The sequence below is a fragment of the Cherax quadricarinatus genome, chromosome 24 (genome assembly GCF_038502225.1).
Source record: "Cherax quadricarinatus isolate ZL_2023a chromosome 24, ASM3850222v1, whole genome shotgun sequence".
Taxonomy (NCBI): domain Eukaryota; kingdom Metazoa; phylum Arthropoda; class Malacostraca; order Decapoda; family Parastacidae; genus Cherax; species Cherax quadricarinatus.
The window spans coordinates 4,102,101-4,123,295 of record NC_091315.1 but is presented as its reverse complement, the minus strand read 5'-3'; the positions used below and the strand labels follow the sequence as shown (position 1 = coordinate 4,123,295).

General features: G+C 42.3%; 1 protein-coding gene across 1 annotated transcript in view; it reads right to left on the bottom strand.

Moving 5' to 3' along the window:
• LOC128690680 (cysteine-rich, acidic integral membrane protein-like) overlaps window positions 1-19,434 on the bottom strand; it is a 36,463-nt gene extending 17,029 nt beyond the window's left edge. The window contains exons 1-2 of the mRNA XM_070088136.1: window positions 19,283-19,434; window positions 9,488-13,383 (exon numbers count right to left, since the gene is read on the bottom strand). Of these exons, the coding sequence (XP_069944237.1) occupies window positions 9,488-13,383; window positions 19,283-19,434 (4,048 nt within the window). The remainder of the gene's footprint in view (window positions 1-9,487; window positions 13,384-19,282) is intronic.
• Between the last annotated feature and the right edge of the window lie 1,761 nt (window positions 19,435-21,195).

Genomic DNA, 21,195 nt, shown 5'->3' with positions numbered 1-21,195 from the left:
TCAGATGATTAGATGATCTGTTATCTTATCAGGATTAAGAATTAGATGATCTGTTATCTTATCAGGATTATTAGATAATCTGTTATCTTATCAGTGATGATCTGTTATCTTATCAGGATTAAGAATTAGATGATCTGTTATCTTATCAGGATTATGATGATCTGTTATCTTAGTGATTAGATGATCTGTTATCTTATCAGGATTAAGAATTAGATAATCTGTTATCTTATCAGGATTAAGAATTAAATGATCTGTTATCTTATCAGGATTAAGAATTAGATGATCTGTTATCTTATCAGGATTAAGAATTAAGTGATCTGTTATCTTATCAGGATTATGAATTAAGTGATCTGTTATCTTATCAGGATTAAGAATTAGATTAGATTAAGTTGTGTGTAGTCGATTGCAAGTTTGAGTTTGAAGAGAAATATTCCTCGAAATCCATTGTCTCTCCTGTTAAGCAATATATACATGGAGTTTGTTGAGGCTGGGCTGTTGAAAGACATCCTGTCCTGCTGAACTGAATGGTTCAGATATCTGGATGACATCCTGTGTCCTTGGCCAAATGATAAGATCCTGAATACAATTTTACTAAGACTTAACACTGGTCCCGTCTATTAAATTCACCTGGAAGAAAGAAGTGGAATCTAAATTTGATAGAAAGTACATGTTTACAGTATATAGGAAGGCCACTAATGTGTGCTCATACATAAACTACTATTCCAACCAAAATACTTGATTGTAGATGAATGGTTCAAAGAACCGACATGTTGATAAATTAGACACATGTGTAACTCTTGGGTATCTTTATTGAGGAAACGTTTCGCCACACAGTGGCTTCATCAGTCCATACATAGGAGAAACTTGAAGAACAGGAGGAGAATGAGGTAATCAGTCCCTCAACCTTGAGTCGATGTGGTCAGTCCATCAAGATTGATGGATTGATGGACTGACCACATCGACTCAAGGTTGAGGGACTGATTACCTCATTCTCCTCCTGTTCTTCAAGTTTCTCCTATGTATGGACTGATGAAGCCACTGTGTGGCGAAACGTTTCCTCAATAAAGATACCCAAGAGTTGCACATGTGTCTAATATAACAAAATACTTGAATAAAACAGTGTCTTTCTCACTATGTATCTCTAAGCTTACCAAGTGTGTAGGAAAATATTTTAAATTGCCGCTATACTGCGGTACCCAAATGAGTTTGTAAAATCCGTTTTGATGACTGCTAGGAAAACTTATCATAGAGCTAAACCTAGAATAACACCTCAGATCAAGACTGTGTTGGTTCTCCATTGCAATGAGAATTGATCTCTCCTGGGGATGTCCTGAAAGGATTCAACATACAAATAGTTTTAATGAATTCACGGACTGTTGCAATGCCTGCAACTTACGTGGGACAAACTGGTAAACCTCTAGATGTCAGGATACCATTAGAGGTTCCTTGCTCCTCTTAGCTTTAACGAAATATTGTAGAAAAGACAGTTACAAAACACGATATGCGTTCATTATTTAATAATAGTGGTAGCTTATTCAAACTTTATAAATGAAATCTGTAAGCAATCTGAAGCCAGATTTCTACCAGAACTCGTTGGGCTGTCGTAAATGTGTCTCTACGCTAACACAATCTTATTGATATACCAGCATTTACCTGAGGGTGAATTTGGTCAGTCTCTGGAAATAGGAAGCTTTTCCATTTTTGCTGTTTCCCCATTTTCTTTGTATGCGATGGAATTTTCCCTACTGATAGATGCCAGATACCTTTAAGATCAGATTATTAGTCTTTTATAATGATACGATATAATGACTGACGGTATTTTATTATTCTTGTTGGTTCCCCGGTACTGTCCCGGCCCTGGTCATGTCTAGACGGTGACTCGGCATCCATGTTGGTGATAGTTGTCACGCTATTAATGTTGTGGTCGTTAGATTATTAATAAATATTTATTGTTGATGGGCTTCTACTGCTATTGCTGTGATATCTTTCCTGCATCTCTCTGGCACCTGGTGTGATGCACAATTAGACGATACATCTCCCAAATATTCGATCTAGCAATCTGCTAATCTGCCACACCCTGGCCACTTCAGGTATGTTTGAAACCGTTGCAATACCAAGAGAAAACACCTGTGATCTGGCCTCTCAGGTCTTTATATAAGGAGAGTGTCCCCCGGACCTTGAAGTTAAGTGGTGTGCATGTAGGGCCATATAAGCCCAGGAAAACAGCTAAGAGAGAGAGAGAATTCGGGGAGAGCTCTGGCTGGTGTGCAGAGCTCTGTAGGAGTACTTGGACTGACAGAGAGCAGGAATCTGGCCAAAAGAGAGAGCCGGAGGCTCTGTTGGAGACTTTGGCAGAGTGCTAGCTGGGAGGCAGAGTGCTAGCTGGGAACAGTCCTGGTGCAGTGTGAGTCTTGGAACCTGAGTTCCTAGAGGTACACTTTCCTACTGACATTATACTTCAATTGTATATTCAATCTGACGATATTTATCCTCAGTCTCAGTAACTTGTATACCATCCCCACAGACCTTAATATCAAATCTCTTTTCTCCTTTTTCCTCAAATATATTATTGTGAGGTATTAATAAACTGCAGTAGAGTGGAATAATATATTCAGTGTACCCATCCTTATATCTTCAGCTTTATTGTCTTTGAAGCCTTATATTACATTACTGATTACTTGAAACAGGAGTGATAGAGGAACTGGGTAATGTTGACGGTAGTGAGAGTAATGTAGTGTTAATGATAGATGGTATTGTGGTCATGAGTGACCTATTACCTTCACTGGACACGCACTTTCATCACTCAGCTTACTAGCACCTCTTACTTCCTCCATTCCTTATATTATTACTCATTTGTACCTCCGCCATATATGAACTAGCACTAGTCTGTTTGATGCCATCTTATTCAAGCTAGAATGTATCTATCATGCTTTGCTTTTGCTCGCTGCTAGCTATACTGCTAAACAAAGCAGGTAATCCTAGCTGCAAACCTAGCATTAAATTCGAGTAATTTTATTGTCTCTTGACGTGTATTTCTTAGAATGCAAGCGAGAAAGATGATAATATACACTTGGAAAATCCTAGAGGGACTAGAACCAAATCTACACACGGAAATCACTCCCTACGAAACCAAAAGACACGGCAGGCGGTGCAACATTCCCCCAATGAAATGAAGGGGCGCCTTGTCTACGCTAAGAGACACCACAGTAAGTGTCAGGACCCCAAGATTGTTCATCTTCCTTCCAGCATACATAAAGGGAATTACCAATAGACCCCTGGCTGTCTTCAACAGATAGCTGGACAGGTACTTAAAGTCATTACCTGACTAACCGGGCTGTGGTTCGTACGTCGGTTTACGTGCGGCCAGAAGTAACAGCCTAGTTGAACAGGCCCTGATTCACCTCCAGTTATTGGTTTGGAGATACACTAGTGACCCATAAGCCTCTGAGAATGCATCAGGTAAGAAGCCTTACCTGGCTTCCTACCTGAGCATAATGAGAAGCTGTCTACATATCTAACTCCAATACACATGAATTACACAACACACAACTTACACAACACACAACTTACACAACACACAACTTACACAACACACAACTTACACAACACACAACTTACACAACACACAACTTACACACACACAACTTACACAACACACAACTTACACAACACACAACTTACACAACACACAACTTACACAACACACAACTTACACAACACACAACTTACACAACACACAACTTACACAACACACAACTTACACAACACACAACTTACACAACACACAACTTACACAACACACAACTTACACAACACACAACTTACACAACACACATCTTACACAACACACAACTTACACAACACACAACTTACACAATACACAACTTACACAACACACAACTTACACAACACACAACTTACACAACACACAACTTACACAACACACAACTTACACAACACTCATCTTACACAACACTCATCTTACACAACACACAACTTACACAACAGACACAAGCACAACTTACACAACACAACTTACACAACACACAACTTACACAACACACAACTTACACAACACACAACTTACACAACACACAACTTACACAACACACAACTTACACAACACAACTTACACAACACACAACTTACACAACACACAACTTACACAACACACAACTTACACAACACACAACTTACACAACACACAACTTACACAACACACAACTTAAACAACACACAACTTACACAACACACAACTTACACAACACACAACTTACACAACACACAACTTACACAACACACAACTTACACAACATACAACTTACACAACACACAAATTACACAACACACAACTTACACAACACACAACTTACACAACACACAACTTACACAACACACAACTTACACAACACACAACTTACACAACACACAACTTACACAATACACAACTTACACAACACACAACTTACACAACACACAACTTACACAACACACAACTTACACAACACACAACTTACACAATACACAACTTACACAACACACAACTTACATAACACACAACTTACACAACACACAACTTACACAACACACAACTTACACAACATACAACTTACACAATACACAACTTACACAACACACAACTTACGCAGCACACAACTTACGCAACACACAACTTACACAACACACAACTTACACAACACACAACTTACACAACACACAACTTACACAACAGACACTAGCACAACATCACACTTAACTTCACATTTAACTTACACATCACACACAGCTTACACAACACATACAACTTACACAACACACGCAACTTACACAACAGACACAAGCACAACTTAGACATTACACTTAACTTACACATCCCACACAACTTACACAACACACATAAATTGCACAACAAACACAACTTACACAACAAACACAACATACACATCACACACAACTTAGAAAACACACACAATTTACACAACACACACAACTTACACAACACACACACAATTTACACAACACACACAACTTACACAACACGCACAACTTAATTACAAACACAGTTCACTCTTCACATACAACTTATACAACACAGGCCAGGAGCTGAGTCTGCGGGGCCAGGAGCTGAGTCTCATTCCCTGCAACTACAATTAGGTGAGTTCACATAATTTACACAACACACACATCTTACACAACACACCTACACACCGATAGTAGTAACATCATATAGTGCTCGTGAATTTTCAATGGTTTTTGGCCCACCAAGGTCATTACAAGGATCAAGAAAGCTGTCAGTGTTAGTGAACAACCTGAGTAGTGATTACTAGTTGCCCTAAATCAGAAAAGAGAGATGACTACAATTGACATAAAACAATTTGAAAGTGGAATCACTGCCAGGAGAGAGAATCTGAGGCACCAGAAGTGCCGCCAGAAAGAGAAAAATCGTGCATCCACAACAGAACCGGGATCCCAGACAACACCTCTGCCAGATGTGATGTACAAATCACCTTTTTGTGGTTGCTTGTTATGTGATTAGCGTTTTGCTTTGCATTACTAGTGGCTGGGTGTCACAAACTCTACTCAGGAGAGCTGAATATCATACATAGCAGAGCACTTAACATTTAGTAAGGAAGGGAAGCTCGGTAGGAAAGTTTGGGTACCCACATGCAGGCCGACACACACTCAGAAATGAGTGCACATGCAGGTGTTCAGGTCAGAAATAACAGCCCTTAAGGAAACATAGAGTAACTTTGCTGCCAAATAAGGGTAGGAGCAGAACGAAGAGGTTTCTAGAACTAACAGAGTAATTTAAGCACACACAGTGTGTGCGCACAAAGTGACTCATAAACATACACACACATGCATGTACACACTTGCTGAGGTGGCAAGAAGAGCTCACTCCAGCAGAGCAAAGTTGCTGGTTATGGGGGATTTCAACCACAGGGAGATTGACTGGGAAAACCTGGAGCCACATGGGGGTCCCGAAATAAGGAGAGCCAGGATGTTGGACGTGGTGCTGGAAAACCTCATGCACCAACATGTTAAGGACACTACCAGAGTGAGAGGGGAGGATGAACCAGCAAGATTGGACCTTGTGTTCACCCTGGGCAGCTCAGATATCGAGGACATCAAGTATGAGAGCCCCCTAGGAGCTAGCGACCACGTGGTTCTGTGCTTTGAATACATAGTAGAGCTGCAAGTGGAGAGAATACAGGAGTTGAATGGGAAAAGCCTGACTATAAAAGAGGGGACTACATAGGGTTGAAGAACTTCCTGCGGGAGGTCCAGTGGGACAGAGAACTGGCAGGAAAGCCAGTAAATGAAATGATGGAATAAGCAACAACAAAATGCAAGGAGGCAGTGGAAAGGTTTATTCCCAAGGGCAACAGTAACAACGGGAAGACCAGAACGAGCCCCTGGTTTACCCGACGGTGTAAGGAGGCAAAAACAAAGTGCAATAGAGAATGGAAAAAGTACAGAAGGCAGAGAACACACGAAAATAGGGAGATCAGTCGCAGAGCCAGGAATGAGTACGCACAGGTAAGGAGGGAGGCCCAGCAACAGTATGAAAATGACATAGCATCGAGAATCAAGACTGACCCGAAACTGTTGTATAGCCACATCAGGAGGAAGACAGCAGTCAAAGACCAGGTGATCAGATTAAGGACAGAAGGTGGAGAACTCACAAGAAATGATCAGGAGGTATGTGAGGAGCTGAACAGGAGATTTAAGGAAGTTTTTACAGTAGAGACAGGAAGGGCTGTGGGAAGACAGCACAGAAGGGAACATCAAGAGGGAATATACCAACAAGTGTTGGATGACATACGAACAAATGAGGAGGAGGTGAAGAAGCTCTTAAGTGACCTTGACACCTCAAAGGCGATGGGACCGGACATCTCCCCATGGGTCCTTAGAGAAGGAGCAGAGATGCTGTGCGTGCCTCTAACCACAATCTTCAACACATCCCTTGAAACTGGGCAACTACCTGAGAAATGGAAGACAGCTAATGTAGTCCCCATATTAAAGAAAGGAAACAGAAACGAGGCACTAAACTACAGACCTGTGTCTCTGACATGTATTGTGTGCAAAGTCATGGAGAAGATTATCAGGAGGAGAGTGGTCGAACACCTGGAAAGGAACAAGATCATAAATGAAAACCAGCATGGGTTCATGGAAGGCAAATCTTGTATCACAAACCTCCTGGAGTTTTATGACAAGGTAACAGAAGTAAGACACGAGAGAGAGGGGTGTGTAGATTGCGTTTTCCTAGACTGCAGAAAGGCCTTTGACACAGTTCCCCACAAGAGATTAGTGAAGAAGCTGGAGGATCAGGCGCATGTAAAAGGGAGGGCACTGCAATGGATAAGGGAATACCTGACAGGGAGGCAGCAACTAGTCATGGTACGTGAAGAGGTATCACAGTGGGCGCCTGTTACGAGCGGGGTCCCACAGGGGTCAGTTCTAGGACCAGTGCTATTTTTGATATATGTGAACGACATGATGGAAGGAATAGACTCTGAAGTGTCCCTGTTCGCAGATGACGTGAAGTTGATGAGAAGAATTAAATCGGACGAGGATGAGGCAGGACTGCAAAGGGACCTGGACAGGCTGGACATGTGGTCCAGCAACTGGCTTCTCGAATTCAATCCAGCCAAACGCAAAGTCATGAAGATTGGGGAGGGGCAAAGAAGACCGCAGACAGAGTATAGGCTAGGTGGACAAAGACTACAGACCTCACTCAGGGAGAAAGACCTTGGGGTGACCATAACACCGAGCACATCACCGGAGGCACACATCAACCAAATAACCGCTGCAGCATACGGGCGCCTGGCAAACCTGAGAATAGCGTTCCGATACCTTAATAAGGAATCGTTCAAGACACTGTACACTGTGTATGTTAGGCCCATACTGGAGTATGCAGCACCAGTCTGGAACCCACACCTGGTCAAGCACGTCAAGAAGTTAGAGAAAGTACAAAGGTTTGCAACAATGCTAGTCCCAGAGCTCAAGGGAATGTCGTACGAGGAAAGGTTAAGGGAAATCGGACTGACGACACTGGAGGACAGAAGGGTCAGGGGAGACATGATGACGACATACAAGATACTGCGGGGAATAGACAAGGTGGACAGAGATAGGATGTTCCAGAGAGGGGACACAGGGACAAAGGGTCACAACTGGAAGCTGAAGACTCAGACCAGTCACCGGGACGTTAGGAAGTATTTCTTCAGTCATAGAGTTGTCAGCAAGTGGAATAGCCTAGCAAGTGAAGTAGTGGAGGCAGGAACCATACATAGTTTTAAGAAGAGGTATGACAAAGCTCAGGAAGCAGAGAGAGAGAGGATCCAGTAGCGGTCAGTGAAGAGGCGGGGCCAGAAGCTGAGTCTCGACCAATGCAACCACAATTAGGTGAGTACAATTAGGTGAGTACACAAACACACACAGCCTACTAACCGTTAGCAACGTAAATCAACAGGAACCACCATCGTACTCACACAAATACAAACCTCCCAATATATAAACACTTACATAAACATACACACACACACACACACACATACAAACTCTGTACACTGTGTATGTTAGGCCCATCTTGGAGTATGCGGCACCAGTTTGGAACCCACACCTATCCAAGCACGTAAAGAAACTAGAGAAAGAGCAAAGGTTTGCAAAAAGACTAGTCCCAGAGCTAAGGAGTATGTTCTATGTGGAGAGGTTAAGGGAAATCGACCTGACGACACTGGAGGACAGGAAAGATAGGGGAGACAACGATATAAAATACTGAGAGGAATTGACAAGGTGGACAGAGACAGAATGTTCCAGAGATGGGACACAGCAACAAGGGGACACAGGTGGAAGTTGAACACAGATGAATCACAGGGATGTTAGGAAATACGTATTTGTTCAGTCACAGAGTAGTCAGGAAGTGGAATAGTTTTGGGAAGTGATGTAGTGGAGGCAGGATCCATACATAGCTTTAACAAGAGGTATGATTAAGTTCATGAAGCATTGAGAGAGTAGACCTAGTTACGACCAGTGAAGAAGTGGGGCCACGAACTGTTACTCGACCCCTGCAACCAGGTGAGTACACTCACACGCATTCATTCACACACAAACACTCATACACAAACACACACACACACACACACACACACACACACACACACACACACACACACACACACACACACACACACACACACACACACACACACACACACACACACATACACACACAAACACACACACACACATACACACACATATACACACACACTCACACAATCTACATTTTTGTGTTAAACAATAAACACCTGAGGTACTCATCACCATAGTTGTGTTAAAAAGTAGTGTTGACACAGTCGTCACAACACAGCGCCAACATTAACTCCATTCATTCCTCGGGCGACAGTGAGACTCGTGGCGAATTTGCGTCAGCAGTAAAAAACAGACAACGTGATTATATTTTGAGGAATGATATTGCACATGCCAGTAATATTGCACATGCCGGTAATATTGCACATGCCAGTAATATTGCACATGCAGGTAATATTGCACATGCTGGTAATATTGCACATGCTGGTAATATTGCACATGCTGGTAATATTGCACATGCCGGTAATATTGCACATGCTGGTAATATTGCACATGCAGGTAATATTGCACATGCCGGTAATATTGCACATGCTGGTAATATTGCACATGCAGGTAATATTGCACATGCCAGTAATATTGCACATGCTGGTAATATTGCACATGCCGGTAATATTGCACATGCCAGTAATATTGCACATGCTGGTAATATTGCACATGCTGGTAATATTGCACATGCAGGTAATATTGCACATGCCAGTAATATTGCACATGCAGGTAATATTGCACATGCTGGTAATATTGCACATGCAGGTAATATTGCACATGCCGGTAATATTGCACATGCCGGTAATATTGCACATGCCAGTAATATTGCACATGCCAGTAATATTGCACATGCTGGTAATATTGCACATGCCGGTAATATTGCACATGCCAGTAATATTGCACATGCTGGTAATATTGCACATGCCAGTAATATTGCACATGCTGGTAATATTGCACATGCTGGTAATATTGCACATGCCGGTAATATTGCACATGCCAGTAATATTGCACATGCTGGTAATATTGCACATGCCAGTAATATTGCACATGCTGGTAATATTGCACATGCAGGTAATATTGCACATGCCGGTAATATTGCACATGCCAGTAATATTGCACATGCTGGTAATATTGCACATGCCGGTAATATTGCACATGCCAGTAATATTGCACATGCTGGTAATATTGCACATGCAGGTAATATTGCACATGCCGGTAATATTGCACATGCCAGTAATATTGCACATGCTGGTAATATTGCACATGCCGGTAATATTGCACATGCTGGTAATATTGTACATGCAGGTAATATTGCACATGCCGGTAATATTGCACATGCCGGTAATATTGCACATGCTGGTAATATTGCACATGCCAGTAATATTGCACATGCCGGTAATATTGCACATGCTGGTAATATTGCACATGCCGGTAATATTGCACATGCCGGTAATATTGCACATGCTGGTAATATTGCACATGCCAGTAATATTGCACATGCTGGTAATATTGCACATGCAGGTAATATTGCACATGCCGGTAATATTGCACATGCCGGTAATATTGCACATGCCGGTAATATTGCACATGCCGGTAATATTGCACATGCCAGTAATATTGCACATGCCGGTAATATTGCACATGCCGGTAATATTGCACATGCCGGTAATATTGCACATGCCGGTAATATTGCACATGCCAGTAATATTGCACATGCAGGTAATATTGCACATGCCAGTAATATTGCACATGCCGGTAATATTGCACATGCCGGTAATATTGCACATGCTGGTAATATTGCACATGCCAGTAATATTGCACATGCCGGTAATATTGCACATGCAGGTAATATTGCACATGCCAGTAATATTGCACATGCCGGTAATATTGCACATGCCGGTAATATTGCACATGCAGGTAATATTGCACATGCCAGTAATATTGCACATGCCGGTAATATTGCACATGCCAGTAATATTGCACATGCAGGTAATATTGCACATGCTGGTAATATTGCACATGCCAGTAATATTGCACATGCAGGTAATATTGCACATGCTGGTAATATTGCACATGCTGGTAATATTGCACATGCCAGTAATATTGCACATGCCAGTAATATTGCACATGCCGGCAATATTGCACATGCCGGTAATATTGCACATGCAGGTAATATTGCACATGCCGGTAATATTGCACATGCCAGTAATATTGCACATGCAGGTAATATTGCACATGCTGGTAATATTGCACATGCTGGTAATATTGCACATGCCAGTAATATTGCACATGCAGGTAATATTGCACATGCTGGTAATATTGCACATGCAGGTAATATTGCACATGCCGGTAATATTGCACATGCAGGTAATATTGCACATGCCGGTTATATTGCACGTGCCGGTAATATTGCACATGCCAGTAATGTTGCACATGCCGGTAATATTGCACATGCCAGTAATTTTACACATGCCTGTAATATTGCACATGCCAGTAATATTGCACATGCCGGTAATATTGCACATGTCGGTAATATTGCACATGCCGGTAATATTGCACATCCCAGTAATATTGCACATGCCAGTAATATTGCGCATGCCGGTAATATTGCACATGCCGGTTATATTGCACATGCCGGTAATATTGCACATGCCGGTAATATTGCACATGCCGGTAATATTGCACATGCCGGTAATATTGCACATGCCAGTAATATTGCACATGCCGGTAATATTGCACATGCCAGTAATATTGCACATGCCGGTAATATTGCACATGCCAGTAATATTGCACATGCCGGTAATATTGCACATGCCGGTAATATTGCACATGCCGGTAATATTGCACATGCCAGTAATATTGCACATGCCGGTAATATTGCACATGCCAGTAATATTGCACATGCCAGTAATATTGCACATGCCAGTAATATTGCACATGCCAGTAATATTGCACATGCCAGTAATATTGCACATGCTAGTAATATTGCACATGCCAGTAATATTGCACATGCCAGTAATATTGCACATGCCGGAAATATTGCACATGCCGGTAATATTGCACATGCCAGTAATATTGCACATGCCAGTAATATTGCACATGCCAGTAATATTGCACATGCCGGAAATATTGCACATGCCGGAAATATTGCACATGCCAGTAATATTGCACATGCCGGTAATATTGCACATGCCAGTAATATTGCACATGCCAGTAATATTGCACATGCCAGTAATATTGCACATGCCAGTAATATTGCACATGCCGGTAATATTGCACATGCCAGTAATATTGCACATGCCAGTAATATTGCACATGCCGGTAATATTACACATGCCAGTAATATTGCACATGCCAGTAATATTGCACATGCCAGTAATATTGCACATGCCAGTAATATTGCACATGCCAGTAATATTGCACATGCCGGTAATATTGCACATGCCAGTAATATTGCACATGCCGGTAATATTGCACATGCCAGTAATATTGCACATGCCAGTAATATTGCACATGCCGGTAATATTGCACATGCCGGTAATATTGCACATGCCAGTAATATTGCACATGCCGGTAATATTGCACATGCCGGTAATATTGCACATGCCGGTAATATTGCACATGCCAGTAATATTGCACATGCCAGTAATATTGCACATGCCAGTAATATTGCACATGCCAGTAATATTGCACATGCCAGTAATATTGCACATGCCGGTAATATTGCACATGCCGGTAATATTGCACCTGCCAGTAATATTGCACATGCCGGTAATATTGCACATGCCGGTAATATTGCACATGCCGGTAATATTGCACATGCCAGTAATATTGCACATGCAAGTATTATTGCACATGCCGGTAATATTGCACATGCCAGTAATATTGCACATGCCAGTATTATTGCACATGCCGGTAATATTGCACATGCCAGTAATATTGCACATGCCGGTAATATTGCACATGCCGGTAATATTGCACATACCGGTAATATTGCACATGCCGGTAATATTGCACATGCCGGTAATATTGCACATGCCAGTAATATTGCACATGCCGGTAATATTGCACATGCCAGTAATATTGCACATGCCAGTAATATTGCACATGCCAGTAATATTGCACATGCCGGTAATATTGCACATGCCGGTAATATTGCACATGCCAGTAATATTGCACATGCAGGTAATATTGCACATGCCGGTAATATTGCACATGCCAGTAATATTGCACATGCCGGTGATACTGGAAGAGAAGAGAAAATAAGCAAATTCTTTCGTTATAATGCAAAAAATTGCAAGGCTGTTATACCTGTATGTATTAATGGCAGTGATGTATACATGTGCTCTGGCATGAGTATTATGCAGGTAAGTTCTGTGTTGTGACTCATGACTGCATGTATTCTTGCATGATTCCTATTTCTTTTTAGTTGATGTGTATCTGTTATATTGTAAGTCTGCTTTGTTATTATCTGTCCAAGTCTGGTTTGTCTTATATCTGAAATTATTCTAATTTGTCTCCATTCTTTGTGTTTTTTATATGTCTGTTGTGTCTTCATGTGCTGGCAGTTATCTATTTATGTGTTGTTGTATGTCTCTTATGTATTACTGTGTACATGTTATTTACGCGTATGTGCGTATGTGCATGTGTAAATTTGTGCCCTTATATCAGTAAGGCCACCCACATTTCTCTTGTGTTGAAGACTCTTCTGAAATGAAAGATCTGTTCAGGCTGGGTCCAGGTGGAAGATGAGTCGTCTTGCTGCATTCTCTATTCTGCCAAGGAGTCGCTGATGAGAGATGGAGGAGCAGGAAATCCCAGAAAGTGGAGTATACTCAAGGTGTCAGCTTACTTCTGCCTCATACACTCACACAGAATCTTGCAACCTCTGCTGTCAAGCAGATGCCAGATAGGGCTAAGTGCTGTAAGCTTCCTGGCCGCTTCGTTTACAAGATTTGTAACGTGGTTCTTCATAGTTTGGAGTCAAATTTCACTCCATGGATATCAGCTTCATGCTCAAGGACCAAGCATGGTTGCAAGCTATTGTAATCTTCTGTGTGTTCTGACCTCATAAGCTATTTTTTATATTATTGTACTGTTCAGTCAGCAGGATTTGACCTCAGTACAGGAAGACTGTCAAGGTTTCCAAAGTGACGCTCTGCCTGGTCCACTGATACGTAAAATCGTTTGTGAGGTCAGAACATACAGGCGGAGATTGAAATGGCTTGAAAATATACTTGAGATCCACTGATGTGCCCGGACTGAGAAAGAAACATGGCTTTTAAACCAGTCTGCCCAGCTTATGAGATATTTGTGGTTGAGTGGTGTAGAGCATCAATTTAGGAATATTGACAGTCTCCCTGTAGTGGGGTCGAATCCTGCTGAGATCTTTCTCTGTATATACCCTCAGAGACTAGTGTAAACCTCATCCTGTTTGGGGTACAAGCCTTCCCGAGAAGTCTGTATATTTATAAAATCATGAAACAATCATTCTGAATCATTAACAGAACTGCAGCGTGGCCAGGACTCAATCTTGCGTTCCCGCAGGAATGCAGTTCTGTTAATGATTCAAAATCACTTGTTTCGTGATGTCATTAATGTCAGACTACTCGTGAAGGCTGGTGCTCCAAACAGGATGAGGTTCAAATTACTTCGAGGCTTCACGACCATGTATGTCCTTACATCAGGGAAAACACGTTCAGTACTGTTGAGAGCCTCTGGTGTCGAGGGATTGTTGGTCAAATGGAAAGAGTGATGCATACTTTATTAAGTTCACACAGGGCCGGGCATGGGAACGCAGGACTGAGTCCTGGCCAACTGCAGGTCTGTTAATGATATGTATGTCTCACGAAATCGTAATGACACGATTGCACTCTCTGACCGCGGGTTCAATCCCGGCCGGGGTATGGTTTGATATGCATGTCGTGCCGAATAGGTAAAACATGCAGTTTTAGCTTAAATAGCAACGCTGGCCTTGCCGAATAAGGCAAGCGAAAAATTGTGTATGCAATAATTTCGCATAAATCATTCTGAACCTATCGAAAAAATATATTTCATTGTGTCTGTTTATTATTAAATTATAGTAAACTTATCTAAAACATATTTAGTTTGACTAGGTTAAATTAAATAGCACTTGTTTTAATAAGGTTAGGTAAGTTTTCTAAGGTCCTTTTGATACAAAATTCTTAATTTTTACATTAACATACATGACAAAAATATACATCACTGCAATTACCACCTTGGAACCTCCAGACTAAAGCGTTCCTATAATGTAGTCTCTTGCTTCACCTCTGTTTCCTCTCTCCAGCTTATCAAAATCCCATTGGCTATTGATGAGCAGTGTCACTCTTCCACCCCTTCTATTCCATTTGTCTTTCCTGAGGATCTGATATCCAGTTGGAAAGATGACATTCGTTATCATTCCTGTGAGCTTAGTTTCTGTGAGACTTATGATGTCCAGTGATGCCTCTTTGATTCTTTCATGCCACTCCTCCCACTTATTCGTTATTCCATCAGCGTTGGTGCACCATACCTTCAGATTATTCTCCAATACTGTGTTCTGAGGGGTCTGTGGGGGTTGGGCACCCTGCAGTGTGCTATGGGATTCTACTGCATAGTGTGGGATAAGAAACATTCCGGTAGTGACTGTGATACTGCATAATTTATCATCTTCAAGCCCACTATAAAAATTAATTACTGGGATATTGTTAGTGTCTTCCTGAGTGAAAACCGAGAGTAAATAATTATTAAGAATAGAGCACATTTCATTCTCCTTGTCAGTGAGATGCCCAGAGTTATTTTTAAGGGGACCTATCTTATCTCTAACTTTTGTTCTATAAACCTGGACAAACTTTTTGGGCTAGTTTTAGAATCCCTAGCAACTTTAATTTCATAGTCCCTTTTAGCTTTTCTTATCCCCTTTTTAATGTCCCTCTTAATGTCAATATACTGATTCATAAGATGACCCTCGCCTCTTTTGACACTATAAATTTCTTTCTTCTGTCCTAAAAGATATTTGAGCCTATTATTCATCTATTTGGGGTCATTTCTGTTCGATCCAATTTCCTTATATTGGATAAATGTCCTTTGGGCAGCATGTATTGTGTTAAGAAAGCTGTCATACTGATAGCTCTCTTCGTTACTCCAGTCCACAGATGATAAGTGTTCTCTAAGCCCATTGTAATCTGCTAAGCGAAAATCTGGGACCATTACTGAATTATCCCTACTATCGTACTTCTATTCAATGCTAAAGGTAATTGATTTGTGATCGCTTGTTCCGAGTTCCTCTGTAATTTCTAAATTATTAACAAGGGTTTCCTTGTTTGTCAAAACCAAGTCAAGCAGGTTATTTCCCCTTGTAGGCTCTGTCACAAACTGCCTCAAAAAACAATCCCGAACTACTTCTAAGAAGTCGTTTGATTCTAAGTTCCCAGTCAAGAAATTCCAATCAATATGACTAAAGTTAAAGTCTCTTAGAATTACTACATTATCGTGCCTTGTGGCCTTAACAGTTTCCTCCCATAGTAGTCTCCCTTGGTCCCTATCTAAGTTTGGGGGACGGTATATCACTCCTAGAATCAATTTTTCACGACCCTCTGAAAATTCTATCCAAACAGACTCTGGATGTCTTACTTGAGACTTAATACCCGTTTTTATGCAACAGTTCAAGCGATCTCGGACATACAATGCCACCCCACCCCCCTTCCCGATACTTCTGTCTACTTGGAACAATTTAAAACCCTGTATGTGACATTCTGCAGGCATGTTCTGACTTTTTGAATTAAACCAAGTCTCTCAGTTATGGCAAATACATCAATGTTACCTGCACTAGCAACTAATCTCAACTCGTCCATCTTATTCCTAGAACTACGGGAATTAGCATAATGTATATTTAAAGAGCCTCCTTTTTCTTTACCCTTCCTGCTCATTTCTCTTTTTCCACTAAACCTATTACTGCCTTTGTCACCTAGTTCCACTAGCTTTACAATATCCACCACATTTTGCTTATTACTAATTCTCCTAGTACTCATATTACTACAGATTTTGTAGTTTCCAGTGTTGCGTTCTATAGTGTCGGTGACGGCGATTAGTGAGGCTTCTAGGCATCGTCGGCGTCTGAGGTCTGGTTCGGTGAGAACGAGTTGTGCCTCATTCCAGTTCATCAAATGCCCCGTGGAGTCTCTGTGAAGGACACAGGCGTACCTTACATCGTCTCTGTTAGAGGCATTTCGATGCTCATTCAGGCGGACTGCAAGATCTCTGCCTGTCTCGCCTACATATTTCTTGGGACAGAACCCACAGGGGATAGAGAAATTCAGCACCCTCATTCCCAACACCGTTACCTGGCTAAGATACGTTGATGATATATTGGTTTTCTATCCGAGACGTCTCAATATCCAGGCCCTTCTCAACAAGATCAATGCAGTTGAACCATCAATAAAGTTTACACTTGAACTCGAAAATGATGGCAAACTTCCTTTCCTCGACGTTCTACTGTGCAGATCTCCTGACAGTGACAAACTTCTCTTCAAAGTGTATAGAAAACCTACCAACAAGGACGATCTTGTACACTTTTATTCACACCAAGACACCCGCACTAAGAGAGGAGTCCTCATTGGCTTCTTCTTGAGAGCTCTTCGCATCTCCAGCCCTTGTTTTCTAGAAGAAGAATGCACTTACATAACACAAGCCTTTACACGTCTTCAGTTCCCATCTTTCTTCATCCGAGATTGCAGACTCAAGGCACAAGCTATCCTCAACAAACCGCCCATGGAACATCCCCCTAAACAGTTCATAGTACTCCCATGTGGCGATGTTGCCACGAATACTCGCCGGGCACTTGCTATGAGTAACATCAACGTTTCCACCATAAACACATCATCTATCAAAGACCTCACTACGAAACGCAGCCCCACACCTCTAACTTCTACAGCAGGCGTCTACACTATCCCCTGTGGGTTCTGTCCCAAGAAATATGTAGGCGAGACAGGCAGAGATCTCGCAGTCCGCCTGAATGAGCATCGAAATGCCTCTAACAGAGACGATGTAAGGTACGCATGTGTCCTCCACAGAGACTCCACGGGGCATTTGATGAACTGGAATGAGGCACAACTCGTTCTTACCGAACCAGACCTCAGACGCCGACGGTGCCTAGAAGCCTCACTAATCGCCGTCACCGACACTATAGAAAGCAACACTGGAAACTACAAAATTTCAAAAACATTGGCATACATGATACTTAAGCAGCACCAACCCAACAACACAGGAGTCACATAATTTCATCGTCTACCCGTCCTCATCATAGGCAGAGGTTGTTTTTGATAAGGACCTGCCTCGCATGGGCCAGTAGGCCTTCCACAGTGTTCCTCCATTCTTATGTTCTTATGACATTCCTCAGGTCACGTGCGTCACACCTCACTCTCCGCCTATATATAATGTCTTTCTACCTCTGTATGTTAGAAGTGATCAAGGTCCCAGGACCGAAACGTTTTCTAATAAATATGTTATTTTGTTTGCTTACGTGTCTTTCTAAACCAACTTGTCGGTATTTATTACCAAGGTTTATACCAACTCATATTACTACAATGGGACTTCACTGTTTTCCTGCCAAAAACCCATACCACTAACTATTCAAAGTTTAAAGTCCTAACAGCTCCCTCCACTGCAGTTACCAGTGCCCCCACCCCAGACCTAGATAAGTGAACCCTATTCCTGGCATACATGTCATTTCTGCCATAGAAGAGGTCCCAGTTGTCAATGAATGTTACCGCATTTTCCTTACAGTATTTGTTCAGCCAGCAATTGACACCAATTGCCCTGGACAACCATTCATTACTAACTCCTCTCCTTGGCAAAATAACACATATAACAGGGTTCCCACCCTTCCTCCTAATTATCTCTATTGCTAATCTATACCTGCTAATCAGCTCCTCACTCCTACGTCTGCCAACATCGTTGCCTCCAAAACTGAGACAGATAATAGGATTGCTCACATTACCTCTCATGATGTCATCCAGATGGCTAACTATATCCTCCATCCCAGCCCCAGGAAAGCAAACCCTCTGTCTCCTACTCCTGTCCTTCAAGCAGAACGCCCTATTCATGTATCTAACCTGGCTATCCCCAACAACAACAATATTCTTACCTTCCTTCGTGTTGCTCGTCGTGACGTTCCCAGTTGTGGAATTCATCAAGGCATTCTCGATGGTCTTCGCTGGGATTTCTTGGGATGTCTCGCTCACGTCTGCCAATGCTTCCTTGGTGCTCGTTGTGACATTCCCAGTAGAACACCCACATTTGTCAGGTAGCACGGAAAATGGGTTGGAAGTTTTTACAGTAGTCTTCTGGTCCCTCATTGTTTCTGCCTCTCCAACAGTCTTCTTGATCCTCAGCTTGGTTCCATGTTGCCCGGCCACTGACCAAGTTCCCCTCTTAACCTGGGAGGAGAACTACTAATCCTCTTGTTCTCCTCCGTTAATTACCGTATCTCCAGCTTAGCAACCCTAAGCTCTCCTTTCAGCTGCAGGTAAAGTTGCTCAAGAGAGGGCATCCTGGTTCAGATTCACAGAGAGCACACAAACAGGTCTTCACAGAGCTAAGTACACGTCACAACTGACTTATGTCGCTGGATCGGGGTTGTAATTGTGGATTGTGGGAAGTATTGGGATAGCATGTTTGGCGTGGGAGGCTGAGGGTGGTTCTGTGAGTGTGTTTGTGCTTGTTGCTCTTCCCAGCTCTGGTTGTCCTCTACTGACTTTGTCCTTGTCTCTCTTCTTAGTCCCTTTCGTTTTTGTGTCCTCTCCCTCGGTTGCTGTCATTCTGTCCTTGTTCTGTTGCAGTCTAGGAACACCATCTTGTATGTTGATTATTCCTTCACCTGTAGTTTCTCTTGCAGAATCCTGCTCCGCACAGTTTCTGTCATGAAAATCAGTTTGGACAGCCAATTTCTCCCTTTAAAGTACCCCCTGTTCTCTGAAAATTTACTATCTCACTCATGTCCTTATTGCCTATTTCTTTGATTATGTTTTCAATCTCCTGTTTTTCTTTCTCCCATCTTTCACTGTGTATCCTCCCTTTGCTCTCCTGAAACTCATGAATAAACATTGACTTCTCACTCTCTTCTTCCCACTGCCTTTCCCTCTGTGTCTCTAGGCCCCATTTGTACATAACCATTGTCTCCCTTATTTTTTCTGGAACTCATGGTGGCATGGTCGTGGGCTCCTCGTTTAATAGGGGTGCATCTGCTTCAGGTGCCATGTCTCCTCTGGGCAATAGCTTCAGCATATTTATCTCATATTCTAGATTATATTTCCTGGCTTCTGCAGCTTCAGCTTGCGACTCCCACTTCTTCTCTGCCTCAATCCTCTTATCCATTTTCACAGAAAGCTCACCTAGTTTGCTCTCCCACTCTTGATACATTCTTTTACATTGCTCTTCCATTAATTCTTCCTTACCAGGACCATCTTCCTCTGATCCCCTGAGCCTTTGACTTTCCCTCTTGTCCTCTATTATTTTTTGAGGGGTTAGGTTTTGTAGTGCTTGTTTGCTGTTTGTGAGTGTGTGTGTGTGTGTGTGTGTGTGTGTGTGTGTGTGTGTGTGTGTGTGTGTGTGTGTGTGTGCGTGTGTGTGTGTGTGTGTGTGTGTGTGTGTGTGTGTGTGTGTGTGTGTGTGTGTGTGTGTATGTGTGTGTGCGTGTGTGTGTGTGTGTGTGTGTGTGTGTGTGTGTGTGTGTGTGTGTATGTGTGTGTGTGTGTGTGTGTGTGAGTGTGAGTGAGTGTGTGTGTGTGTGCGTGTGTGTGTGTGTGTGAGTGTGTGTGTGTGTGTGTGTGTGTGTGTATGTGTGTGTGTATGTGTGTGTGTGTGTGTGTGTGTGTGTGTGTGTGTGTGTGTGTGTGTGTGTGTGTGTGTGTGTGTGTGTATGTGTGTGTGTGTATTCACCTAATTGTAATCACCTAATTGTGGTTGCAGGGGTCGAGACTCAGTTCCTGGCCCTGCCTCTTCACTGATCGCTACTGGGTCCTCTCTCTCTCTCTCTGCTTCCTGAGCTTTGTCATACCT